The 13,622-nt window shown below is 45.2% G+C and overlaps 1 protein-coding gene and 1 pseudogene across 2 annotated transcripts; both read left to right on the plus strand.

The window, feature by feature from the left end:
- Positions 1–4,602: 4,602 nt before the first annotated feature.
- On the plus strand, positions 4,603–8,279 carry LOC101753249 (uncharacterized methyltransferase At2g41040, chloroplastic). Of its 2 annotated transcripts, none has more exons than XM_004965685.4 (7): positions 4,603–4,919; positions 5,694–5,794; positions 5,882–6,104; positions 6,329–6,522; positions 7,074–7,185; positions 7,723–7,836; positions 7,915–8,279. In XM_004965685.4, the coding sequence occupies exons 1-7, from the start codon at positions 4,740–4,742 to the stop codon at positions 8,053–8,055; spliced, it is 1,065 nt and encodes a 354-aa protein (XP_004965742.1). In that variant the 5' UTR covers positions 4,603–4,739; the 3' UTR covers positions 8,056–8,279. The 2 variants fall into 2 exon arrangements, with proteins under 2 accessions (XP_004965742.1, XP_004965743.1); XM_004965686.4 differs by having other exon boundaries at positions 4,857–5,097.
- LOC101763932 lies at positions 8,206–9,641 on the plus strand (annotated as a pseudogene).
- Positions 9,642–13,622: the final 3,981 nt, after the last annotated feature.

The raw sequence follows: 13,622 nt of genomic DNA on the forward strand, positions 1-13,622 counted from the left end.
TAATAAAAAAGAAAGGTTATGGTGGTGTCTTTCAATGCTAGATCAGCGCACATTGCAAACTGAACCAAAGTTTATTGAAATGGAAAACATCATCCATCTAGATAAGAAGTGGTTCAATAGCACAAAGAAGGATAAGACTTACTACCTGCTTCCACAAGAGGAGGACCTATATAGGACTGTCCACAATAAAAATTGCATTGAAAAGTAGTAGCCAAGCCTAGGTACGACAATGAAGGCAATTGCGTATTTGATGGCAAGATAAGCATATGGCCTTTTATCAGAAAGGTAGCATATCCTACATGCTTCATTTACTAGAATTAGATTATATTATTTAGTTTCAATCTAACATATCTGTCATTACTTGTAGGAACCAACACAAAGGTGAAGTGACAATAGAGCAAGGGGCACACTAGTTACCAAAATAATGAAGGTTGGTAGAGATATTATACGATCATATATGATCACTAAAGTGTTGCCTACTATTGTAGCTCGTTGGCCTAGAGAAGATACATGAATAACAATTTAGATTTAACAGGACAATGCAAGAACTCATGTCCTGGTTAATGATGAAGAATTTGCACGTGCAGTAGCCCAAACTGGGCTTGACATCCACCTCATGAACCAATCAGCTAATTCCCCTAGTATGAATGTCCTAGGCCTAGGATTCTTCGCTTCCCTTCAGTTGTTGACATATACAATGACATCTAAAAATATGGATGAGTTAATTGCAAATGTTGAGAAGGAATATCATGACTACGATGCAACTAATCTGAGAAATATTTTCCTAACACTACAGGGTTGCTTGATTGAGGTTATGAAGGCTCGTGGGGGCAACAAGTATAAGATCTCTCACATGAACAAAGATAGGCTGGAGGTCATAGGCATTCTTCCTAAATGCCTAAATTGTGACCTTCAACTATATGAGAGTGTGAAGGAGTACCTGGGTGCATAATTGATGTAGGTGGTTAAGGTTTAGAACACACACTTATTTTGCTAGACATGTGTGTATATAGACTCATTTTGCTCATGTGTGTGAGGCTCTACATGTGTGTATAAAATAATGATGCTACTGTGATGCTAAATGTGTGCGTAATTGCTCAATGCACTGCTACTGTGATGCTGAATATACTCTTCATCATGTAGATGTCAAATTATCTCACATGAACACTTAACCATTCCACATTACCACTTAACCATTCCACATTACCACTTCATCATCCCACATAAACACTACAACATCCCATATAAGCTATACATCATCCCACAGAAGCTATACATCATCCCAAATAAGCTACAAGATCAGACAAAAGCACTTCCTCACCCAACAGAAGCACTATACCATCCCACAAAAGAACTACATCATCCCAGAAAAGCACCACATCATCAAATATCATCACACATCAATGTACAACAAAAGAACTAGTTGGATTTGAAGAAAGCAGACACCATGACCTTGTAGAAGCTGATGAAGACGACATGGTAGATTGGATCGATACCAACAAGCACCACCTGTAGGCGTGCCAACACCTCCGGGGCCAGCTCCACGTCTGGAACCTCGTCAGCGGCCGCCTCCATGCCCGGAGCCCCGTCCGCGTCCGCGACGACCACAACGGTAGGAGAGCGCGCCGCAGGCACCATCACAACAGCAGCCCCCTCCACGGCCACGTCGTCCATCTTCATGTCCAGGTCTTCATCCTCTGAGTCGGGGACGTAAACCTTGCCTTGACTGTTGATGCGCAAGCTAGCGCGTCCGATGCGGCGGCTGTGCACAAAGATCTAGCCTCGTCCCTCTTCAATTTGATCTCCATTACCTTCGATCTGGCCTTCACGCACCCTCAGCTTCGTAGTGACGTCGTCGTCCACCTTCCCAATGTTGTCGCCACCTCCTAGCTTCCTGCCACGGATCTGCACGCGGAAAGGGCCACCCGCATTCCCTCCTCCACGGAGCCTGCTATGGGTGCCTGCAACCATAGGGCATAGGGCTGGATCGATGGGAAGGAGTTCTGGATTGGGAAGAACGGAAAATTAGATGGGAACGAGAAATGAGTGCCGCGGTGGATTGGAAAGATCGGATAAGCTTGGGACGGTTCGGTCTTGTGCAGCGATAAAAAAAGGAAAGCCAGGTCGTTTTTTTTTTTTGCATTCTCAAGTGCTGGAAGCTTGGAACCATCTCAGTGGTCCACGAACCAGTGCACGTGGCTTACATCCACCACAACTGAAATTGCTATGGGCGCCCCGCACCCCACCGCTATTGATTTTTTTATATATCCACGCATCGGTGGGTCCCACATTTAGTTGGAGTTGCATTCTTTTTGGGACAAATTTCAAATGCTAGAGTTGCGTCCTTTCCGGGATGGAGGGAGTATCTCATTTCTAGGATGATGTGCACTTGTATCGCAATCAGTGGAAGCATTGAACCTAGTCTGACTGTCATACCGATTCGGGGGAGACCCTCAATGAGTGCTTCGCAAGCATTAGTTCTGCAGTGTGTCAGCCAACTCGTCTAACTTTGGATCACTGCTAGCTGGACTGGAACGCTTTGCGGTTTTCAGTCTTTAGGTGTGCGTCTTGCAAAGGAAAAAAATATTATGCCATTGCATTTTTTTAAACATTATGTCATTGCAATCAAAGAAAAATAGTATTAGAAAAGTTGTATGGGTGTACATAAGGCTGGACACCGAGTTGGCTTGGCTAGGCTTCAGCTCGGCTCGGCTCATTAACAAAACAAGTAAAAAAACTAACTCGCCTCATTAGTAGCTCGAGCCAGCTGGTTAGACTCGCGAGCCAGATGCTAATCTAGGATTATCATCTCAACATATGAGAAATATAAAAAAAAGTAATTATAAAGTTCTAATATCCACCATGCATGTAGCACCTCGGCTGGCTCGGCTTCAACAGCTCGGCTCCCTATGTTGTAGCTCGTTTGCCTCGTGGGAAGTTTGCAAGCTGGCTTGAGCTAGCTCATTAACAAAATGAGAAAAACAACTGCTCAGCTCATTAAAAAAATTTCACCGAGCCAAGTTGAGCTAAGCCAAGCCAGCTCACGAGTTTTTGGTTCGACATCCTACCCTAGGTGTACATGAGGTGAGGCAGGCGTTTGTAAGAGTGCCAAGGTGGGAGAAGTATGTGTAGAGATGGCAACGGGCACAAATCCGCTGAGTTTTGCCATCCCAAACTCATGCCCATGAAAAATATCTAAACCCATTAAAAAACTCATGCCCATGACGGGTTTAAAATTTTGCCCAAACCCGTACCCATCGGGTTAGCGGGTACCTATGGGTTGCCCATGGATTTCACCTCTTCTACACTAGTTCTTCTCATAATCAACAAGTTATCATAACGATCAATGAGTTCATAGTCCAATATTTATGTGATGAGCAACAAGTTCATAGTTCTTTGTAAAAAGTATTCGTAGAGAGAATAAAATACAATTAACAAGTTGTATAATCAAGTGACCACAATATTGCACTAAGTCACCAATCCACCACATATATAATACACGTAAGCACTATAATAACAAGCAAGCAACATCCTCACCCACCACCAACACATTCACCATTTGACAAATTAGGAAGTAAAGGGGGGAGACATCAAGTTCATTGTACATTTGCAAAATAAAATGACAATATGCACTAGGTTCGATCGGGTAGAGATTTGTGCCTATTAACAAACCCATGTGTACGAAAATTGACCCACACCCGTGCCCTAATGGGGTAAAAACCTAACGGGTTTCGGGTTTCAGGTACCCATTGCCATCTCTAAGTATGTGTACGCGTAGTAGGAAAACGATTTGAAAACATGAGTGGCAAACGCGTAAGAATACCTTCACATGTCAATCACTTAATGAAAGATAAAATGAGAGAGACATAAGATATGCCTCGTGATATTTCTAGTTTATTTTTTAATTGGGACATAAAATGTTTTAATTTGATATGTTAATTTCATGATTACATTTATAGCGGATATTTTCATGATTATATTAGTGAACAGTTTCGGACTTTCATCACTGGTTTAATTAAATATATCGACAAACTGATGGTATGAAAAAAATAATAAGTGAAAGAACGTCATTATGATAACATGTGATTGTAGCAGCACTATTAAGTTTTTTTGTTTTGTTTTGTAGCCACACAACACCACGTCTCACCACAACTCCTGTGCCGCAGTTCACGCCGGCGTTTGGTTGGTTGCTTGAGTCATGGCGTCGCCACATCTCGACAAAAGGAGCACAATTCATTTTCCTTGTTATAGCTTGCTAAAAGTACATTGTATAAAACGTGGCGAGAGCCCGTCATGTTTAACATTGTCCAGACATGATCTAAGTAAGTGTAGGTTTCTAAAATAATCATTGAGGCGACGAGAGCTCACCAAAAAAACATCTCACACCAAATAAACAATTTGTAGACCTTATTTGATACTGTATTCGTTTCAAATTATAAGTTTTATTTATTGTCCATAAGAAAAACTGTATAAATTGATTTTTGCAGCCAGGCACGTGGAAGTCCTAAAAAAAAATCTCAAGCGCGCGAACGCAACCATAGTCCATTGTGAAGGGACAAGCCCACGACTCGCCACGCGTCCCCCCTCCCCTTCGCGAACAGGCGCGCATCGCGCCACGCCGTAGCCGCTGCCACCACAAGGCGAGCGCTCCCGTTGCTCTGCTCGGCAACCCAAGCACGCAGCTTCGCTAGCCCGGGAGGCCCCTGCCGAACTCTTCGAGGGTCGCTGCGCTGCACGCCATGGAGCTGCTAGTGCGAGCGGGGGCGGCCGCCGCAGCCGCGTCCTCATCCCCGCACCCCTCGCTCCAGCTCCCCCGCAGCACCTGCGTCGTCCCTGGCCCCTGCCGCCCCCGTCCCCGCCGCCCCAGGTACCCTTCGCTCCGCGCCGCAGCTGCCGCGGCGGCGGTCGCCGTTGAGCCGGTACGTGTTCCCTTCGTCGGCTGTACATAGCGATTTTGTCGAGCGCTGACTTGTGGTTGCTTCCGGACTGGTTGCCTTGCCCACCACGTGTTTGCGGTTATGCCGAGCTGGAAGCAACCTAGTGCCAGGTCCATTAGCGCGGCGTTCTTCAGTGCTGCTGCAAATGGAGACCTTCACGGTAATGTTAAAGCTTCCTGGTGGTGAGATTTATAGAGCTAAATGGTTTAGGTGCCATCGATCCGTGTTTCTGGTCGGTTGTCAGGGTAATGTTAAGGCTTCCTGCTGGTGAGATTTATAGCTGAGCTAAATGGTTTAGGTGCTGCCGATCCATATTTCTGGTAGTTTGTCAGTGTTCAGGCTCACACCAAAGAGCTGTCGCGTTGGATAATCAAGTTAAGCCGTGCACATGAACCCAGGCATCTGCCTAAAACCACCTTGGTCTGCTTTTTGGTACATCCAAATCATGGATAACGAGCTTCCAGGAGAACTAATTAAATGGAAAGCAGGGACTGCAGTGGTTCCTACTTCTGATGCTCGACTCCTGGTGTATGCTGGGACATGATGTCTTTGATAACTTTTTTTTTTTCCGAGGGTCTTTGATAACTTCTGGTGGATGCTGTTTTTGGATTTACTGTTTTGTGGTGTGGGTTGTTCTTTCTTACTAGACCCTGATATCCAATTCTCTAGGACTTTTGGGTTCGTCCCTAACAATTTGTCTTCATTTGTACCATGTAAACTGGAGAGCCTGTAACCTTTGCGATGGATTTTTTACAGGAAACGGAAGATCAGCAGAATAGCATTTCAGAAACTGAGGTGTTTGCATGCCCTGTTTGCTACGAAGCATTGATAAGAAAAGGCCCACCAGGCATAAACTTGTATGTCCTAGTCCGTTTCTGCTTATCTTCAAGCAAATGTTTTGGCTTGATTGACATTTATGTCCTTTTGGGTTATGCATGCCCCAGGCCAGCAATTTATAGGTCAGGATTCAAGTGTTCAAAATGCAACAAGTCATTTACCAGCAAAGACATCTTCTTGGACCTCACTGTGACTTCAGGGACAAAAGAATATACCGAACAGAAGCCTGCTAGAACTGAGCTCTTTAGGAGTCCGCTTGTGTCATTTCTTTATGAGAGAGGATGGCGTCAAAACTTCAATCGGAGTGGCTTTCCTGGTCTTGATGAAGAGGTACTTTTCTGCTGGAATGCTTCATCTTCAACTCCACAGTGTTACTGCACAACAAGTTATAAAAGCCTTTCCTGTGATTCAATAAGAAATACATTTTAGATAGTAAGCACTTGGTATTTATTGTTTTTCTGTTGCAACAAAAGATTCTTTAATTCATACGGATTCGTAAATAGTTCATCTAGTAAAATCTCCGCACTCTTATGCATGCCCCTCTTCTGATCCAGTTTCAAATGGCTCAAGACTATTTCCAACCTGTTGCTGGTGGTATCCTTCTTGATGTCAGCTGTGGCAGTGGCTTGTTTACTAGGAAATTTGCAAAATCTGGGACATACTCAGCTGTGATTGCTTTGGACTTCTCTGAGAATATGCTCCGCCAATGCTATGAATTCATTAAGCAAGATGATACTCTCCTCAAAGCGTAAGATCTCTGTCCTGGTTCTGAATCTTTTTGTTTTGCCATTTGTTTTGAGATTTCCCAATAATACTAAAAGAAATGGCTTGCATACTTCAAATAGAAAAATTTATGTAGGATCATGGATGCAGAATAAGAGGGGTTTGGAGTTGAATTAGGAGCCATAATTTTCCAAACCAGTACCACTTCATACTCACAAACTAGCTATGGAGAAGTTAGGGAAGGACAAAGAACTTTCTTGATGGAAACAAACTAGCCCAAACATGTTATCAATTATATGGTTTACTGGGTATCACTGTGTTATTCATTGGAAGCCAAGATTTTGTGCCAGTTTGATACCAACTATACTAATATCAATTGCTCTGAACACTGTGCTGACCTGTAAGTCTGTAATCAACAGTACATCCATTATTTCGATCCGTATTACTCTGAAGAGAACTTTTTTTTCACACAAGCGTTATAGTAAAACTTCCAGATTACCTTATGTAAGTCAAGAACTTAGCATTATTCCAAGATCAAGCCATCGCAAACACCGTCTTCCTCTATTGACTCTGCAGGAATCTAGCACTTGTGAGAGCGGATATTTCAAGGCTCCCTTTCGCTTCTTGTTCTGTAGATGCCATTCATGCTGGAGCTGCTATCCATTGTTGGCCATCACCGTCTAATGCGGTACATCATCTTTATCATCTGCACTCTTGATATGTAAATATTTCATTAAAATATCATATTTGTGTTGTTATTCACCATGTAACAGCACAATACTGTAACTTCTTACCTGAAAGTTCTGCCTATGTTATGCGTAACAAATTTATAGTTACAATTGACAAGAATTTTTTTTTCTAGTCAACCTCAACCATAAGTATACAATGGTTAAAGATTAGTTTCGTAAGAAAGATAGCAGATGAAGATGCATGTTAACTGTACTCTTACTTTCTCCATTCTGACCATTTCGAATTATTTTAACAAAGCACATAGAAGCATGAAAGCCTGGAAGGCCATTATCCGATATTAAGCAGTGATAAAATTTCCCGTACATGTTTCTCATACAGCTTTCCTGATCATATTCATGCTGTTTTTAACTGAATATGACATTACATATTGGCAAACTCATAAATCAGAGTTGTAAGAGTACAGTTAGTCAACTGCCATCCAACACTGTCAATCCACGCATGATAATGGTACCCTTTACTGCTTTCTAATTGTCAGGTAGCTGAAATAAGCCGTGTCCTGAGACCCGGTGGTGTGTTTGTGGGCACAACTTTTTTATCATCTCCCAGGAACAACCCATTCTCTGTTGAAGCATTAAGGCCACTGAGACAGGTAAGTGGCCATCTTTTTTGCTCCTTTGCTTAACTGAGCTTATATAATTGATCTATTTCTTACTTCTTTGTGTTGCAGATTGTTGGACCAGTTAACACCAGCTACAACTACTTCACCGAAGGAGAGCTGGAGGACTTGTGCAAATCGTGTGGCCTTGTTAACTACAGCAGTAAGGTTCAGAGGTCATTCATCATGTTCTCCGGGCAAAAACCATACTGAAGATATCTCTCCAACCTCTACTGATTCTTCAGGATTCCTTGTAAAATGTATTTACTAAAAATTATTATATTTACATCTCCAATAGAGAATAATGTGGCTAAGGGTTCCTCATATCTGTATAGATACGTGTTTCTGAATGTATTCAAAACAATGGTGTACAAAAATGCATGCTGCAGATTCTTGAGAGAAACACTACAAGTGCCCTACTTCTCTGTGATTTATTAGCGCACTCTTCTTTTTCAACTTTCTCGGTTCGTTGCTTGGCTAGGAGGCTATAATTGACTGCATGTATGAAATTCATGAATCATATTGCTTGTGAAAATTGCGCGGTAACATAGTACTTGCACCATTTTTTAATGGAAAAAGGGATCCAGATTATGAGCCCGTTTCTGTTCCTTTGCCGAGGGAAAATCGAGTCCGAGTTTGTGCCGGGTGCCGCACCCGATTCGGACTTGACGCCTGAAGAAGCCCCAAATAAAACTGGAGGCAGGGCCCTTTGCCATCAAGCCAAACACAACGGCAACGCTCAGCCAACTACAGCAAGACGGAACCACACGGCGTACTCGTAAATCGTAATCGACGTGACAACAACCATGATCAGGAGGACGTCGAAGCTGCCTCTGCTGGCGACCTTGCTCGCCGTCCTGCTGCTGCTGCCGCCGTCGTAGCGAGGCCCATCGACGCGAGCAAGAACCAGCGCCTGGAGCTGACCGACACGCTGGCGGTCGGCCCCGAGAGCGTCGCGTTCGACGGCCACGGCGGCGGGCCCTACGTCAGCGTCTCGGACGGCCGCTGAGGTACGACGGCGGCGGCTGGAAGACGTTCTCCTACAGCCCGAGCTACACCAACAACGGCTGCGACGCGCCGTCGTCCGAGCTCCCGCCGGTCGCCAAGGAGAGTTCAATTCGTGCGGCCGGCCGCTGGGCCTGCGGTTCCACCGCGACTCCGGCGACCTCTATATCGCGGACGCGTACATGGGGTTGATGCGGGTAAGGCCGAGCGGCGGGGAGGCGACCGTGCTGGCCACGGGAGCCGCTGGCGGGCCGTTCCGCTTCACCAACGGGGTGGACGTTGATCAGGTCACCGGCGACATCTACTTTACCGACAGTAGCAAGACTTACCAACGATCACAGCACCAGATGGTCACCGCGTCCGGAGACTCTACGGGACGTATCATGAAGTACGATCCGCGGACCAAACAAGGCACCGTGCTCCAATCTGGCGTGACTTACCCTAATGGCATCGCCATCAGTGATGACAGGACCCACCTTATTGTAGCGCTCACTGGACCTTGCAAGTTGCTTAGGTATTGGATCCAAGGACCCAAGGCTGGCACATCCGAGATATTTGCCGACTTGCCCGGATATCCAGATAATGTGAGACCAGATAAAAATGGAGGTTATTGGATTGCACTGCACCGGGAGAAGGATGAATTCCCATTCGGTGTGAACAAGCACTTGGTCGCCATTAGAATTGGTGCCCAAGGTGAAAAGCTACAAGAAATGACGGGTCCTAAAAACGTCAGGCCAACCGAGGTGGTGGAAAGAGATAACGGCAAAATATATCTTGGATCCGTAGTACGTTAGCATTGTTATGCCTAGGTTTAGTGTATATTTAAGATGGTACTATGCAGGTTTTCTTTTAATTGTCGTTTTTAAATGGATTTTCTTTTGTAAGAGTTGACGTTGAATGGATATTGTTTTACATTATTACTCCATCTCTCAGATGTATTTGATCCTTTTCGTTCTTCCATCTCTTGTATATTTTAAAAGAACAAGTCGATTTAAAATTTGTCTAAACACAAGTCATTGTACCCTATTTAGTACGTGCATGTGCATACGGTTGTCAATTACCGTCTAATAAATAGGGACAAACAAGATGATTTTTACTACCTTGTTAATCTGTTTAGAATGACTTATTTTTTTAGGACGGTGGGAGTAGGTTTGAATTCGGGGGAGGGAGACCCATACACAAACACACACTGCTGAATTGCAGCAGATGCTGTTCCAAATCAGAAAAATTCGAACCACCTTAATGGGCTGCGGTCCGGAATGCTTGTGCAGCAGATTCGGTGCCTCATCACGGCCCATGTGCAGATTCGTTCGAGCCCATCATCAGCGTCGTCCCTCCACCGCCGGCTGCATTGCACTTGCACATATGTACGCGGCATCGATCGACCTGGCTGGAGAGATTGGAACCCTGTACGACAGCGCATTGCACGGGCTGAAACCAGCGCACCCGCACGCGATTTCTGCAGGATTTCAGCACTCCCGCTTCTTTTTTGTTCAGAAGACGACATTCATGGTCTACATTGACGACATTTCACAGGTTCCTTAGCCTTTTATAAATTGGCTCTGGCTTTTTCATTCCCCTAGATGGTCAATAGCTTCTTGAGCATAACATTGAGCTCTGCGAGCACATGCCAAAGTGCATTTCACCTGCATCTGCTGCGTTTCTTGCACTCCATAGGCACCGGAGAAAAGGTTTCAACTCTCGCTTGCATCTCCTTTGGTAAAGCTATAATCACAGCCAGGAAGTCTTTTGCTGATCGTTCTGCCAATAGCTTTGGATCCGTTGAAGGAAGAAAGAACGGAGACATTAATTGTTTGGAGGAAGAAAAGGTATTGTCATGACGAGTTCATAGTAGTAGTAGTAGTTGCTTGAGTGCCTACGGACGGACATGCGATGGTTTGCTTGATGGCTGGTCTTCCAGTTCCAACCTTCTTTTTTGGTGCGTATCGGGGCATCGGGCCTCTCACACCATACCAAAAAAAACAAAAATAAAAAATCGGGCACAGACCAGATCGAGACTACTGCTGCAGAACGAGTTTCTGCTGAGATACCCAGCGCGGTGGACTCGGTGTACGTACGCACTCGCCGCTGATGGCCGGGCTTGCATTGGCCTGCTTGGACTCGGTGCCCTATCGCGGCAGGCGACAAACCCAGGCCCATTAGCATCCGGCTTAAGAAGACGTTGTTCTCCTCGCGACGCCGCCACCTTCTTCGACAACGTTCGCGCTGCAGAACGAGTTTCTCCTGAGACACCTAGCGTGGTGGACTTGGTGCACGTACGCACTCGCCGCTGACGGCTGGGCCACCAGGTAATCCTCCGCCACGCGTGGCCGACGGCACCTGCCGCCTCGCCGCCCCACCTACAACCCATCGCCGCCGCCGGTCTGCCGCCGCCTAAGGCCCTCCCTCTACAGACGAGACTCACCGGAGACCCCACAGCCCTGGCAACCCGAACCCGAAGCCCCTAGCCCCAAACCCTAACCCTACCAGTAGCCACTCACCGGAGAACTCACACCCCGCCCCCCGTCCAGTCCCTGGTCCACCGGCTATCAAGCCGCCGCCCCCCGGCTGACTACGTCCCCGCCTCTGCGCCGCGCCACCCCACAACCCACCTCCGCCGTCGGGCTTCCCTGCTCCTCCTTCCACCCCTTTTCTAAGATCGGGAGCCAATGGAGCTCCCCAACAACCCTACGCCTGAAGACCCTAACCTAGCGGCGCAGCGGCGCCGACAGCGAGTGGAGGTCGAGCCGGCGAGCGAAGGTGGAAGAAGGCAGAGGAGGCGGTGACGCTGACAAGCGGGACCGCATATGCGGTCGTGGGGGGTAGCCAAGCCCGACCCTGTCTGCCTGCGGCCCATGACCCCAAGTGCTGGCTCTCGGGATCAATGTTGTCCCGGTTAGGTCCTGTTTGATTCCTTTAGTCCATGGACTAACTAAAGTGGATGTTTGGTTCCTTGGATTAAAATGGACTAAAGTCATTAAATGTTGTGGAAGAAAGATCCTTCTACCCTTCCCCAACCTACCAGTTGCCCCTCCCCAACCTACCAGTTGCCCCTGGCGCCAAGCAGCGTGCGCCAATTTTTTTGGCGCCAAAGCACTGCTGCCCTGCTTCCTGCTTTCTCCCTAGCACCAAAACACCACTGTGGCTACTTTCTGCTTTCTTCCTACGCCAATTCTTTCTGTTTTCTCCCTGGCGCCAAGAACAATTTCTGTTTTCCCTGCTCTAGCATTTCTACCATATGTGTCAACCAGTTTGTACATGTGATATAATTAAAATTGTGATACATTTATAGAAATGTTCATACACTCGAAAAAATCATCCATACAATATAGTTCATACACATCTATGACCTACTAAACAAACCATCGGCTATCCAATCACGAAATTGATTCATGTTTTGATATTCATCTCCATGGCGTGTATTTGATACATTTCCTTGAGAAGACAATCCTTCGCATAATGGAACATAGTTCTTATCATGATCAACCAAATCAAAGTTTGCGTTCCCCAATAAACTCTCTCGAATGTAATTGTGTATTTCCATGCACGCAATAATTATTTGACTTTGCTTTGGCATAGGATAACTAGGTAGATCAAGCAATATCCTCTACTTCATCTTTAGAACTCCAAACGATCGCTCAATGACATTACGAAGTGAAGAATGTGCATAATTTAATTGTTCTTTTTTACCTCTTGGCATTGGCCCTTGTCTAAACTCTGGGTGATGATACTTGGTTCCTTTGTACGGTGCGAGATATCCCGGTTGGTTTAGGTAACCCGAGTCAACAAGGTAGAACTAGCCTACACATTCATAATAGATGGATTATGTAAGTCACACGGCAAGTATTGTAATAATGAGATAATACATAAAAGAACTCGTCATTACCTTCAAGTGAATGCGGAAACTTGTCTCCAAACTTGTCAATAGCATCTTTGAACACCCTCATATCATGAACTGATCCAAGCCATCCCGCCACCACAAAAGTAAACCTCATATCAAAGTTACATATGACCATCACATTCTGACCTTTATATCCATGCCTTCCCATATGTTGTACTACCTTACTAGTTGGCATTGTAACAGGAATATGTGTCCCATCTATTGCTCCAATGCAATTGTCAAAGAACGGAGTGAATCGGGGGATTGCAACCTAGGATGCACATTCCTAAACTCAGGGTCATTTGGCTTAATGATATCAACTGCTAGCTTGTTCACACTTTGTAGTACTTTATCAAATTTCTTACATATTGTCTCTAGTGACCTAGTGAAACGATTTTCAGCTTGTCTAACAAATTGAGGTGCACCACATATCCATAAAAACAGCCCTAAAACCTCCATAGATGACATCCTCCTAGTTGATTTCAATCCATATGACTCAACTAGCAAACTATGGAGCCTTAGAAACACATCCTGACTCATCCTAAATATATTGAAGCAAGTTGTCCTATTTCCTAGTGTGTTCATGACCCATTCAAATTCACTTTCTGTTGCTACTCTATATTCTGCTTTGTTCATGTAAGTGTCAAAATGGTACATACCCATCATGGTAACAGCCATAGTCATGATTTTTTCTCCTCTTCTTTTGACACTCCAATATGTAGGTTTGGACTCTTCGATCATATTCTTCTCTACCATCATCCCCTTCTTCCCATTGATCATAATCAAACCCATCATCGAACCCATCTTCTTCTTCCTACAATCAACAACAGGAACAAGTCAGTAATCATTTCACAAAGTAAAACAATCAGGACCAGGAACAAAAAGTCAGTACTCA

This window comes from Setaria italica, chromosome IV (genome assembly GCF_000263155.2).
Source record: "Setaria italica strain Yugu1 chromosome IV, Setaria_italica_v2.0, whole genome shotgun sequence".
Taxonomy (NCBI): Eukaryota; Viridiplantae; Streptophyta; class Magnoliopsida; order Poales; family Poaceae; genus Setaria; species Setaria italica.

Excerpts from the sequence above, each read along its gene's own strand:
- LOC101753249 (XM_004965685.4), top strand. The coding sequence starts at position 4,740 with ATGGAGCTGCTAGTGCGAGCGGGGGCGGCCGCCGCAGCCGCGTCCTCA. Across the intron at positions 4,920-5,693 it reads CGGCGGTCGCCGTTGAGCCG|GAAACGGAAGATCAGCAGAA; the intron begins GTACGTGTTCCC and ends GATTTTTTACAG. Across the intron at positions 6,523-7,073 it reads GATGATACTCTCCTCAAAGC|GAATCTAGCACTTGTGAGAG; the intron begins GTAAGATCTCTG and ends TTGACTCTGCAG.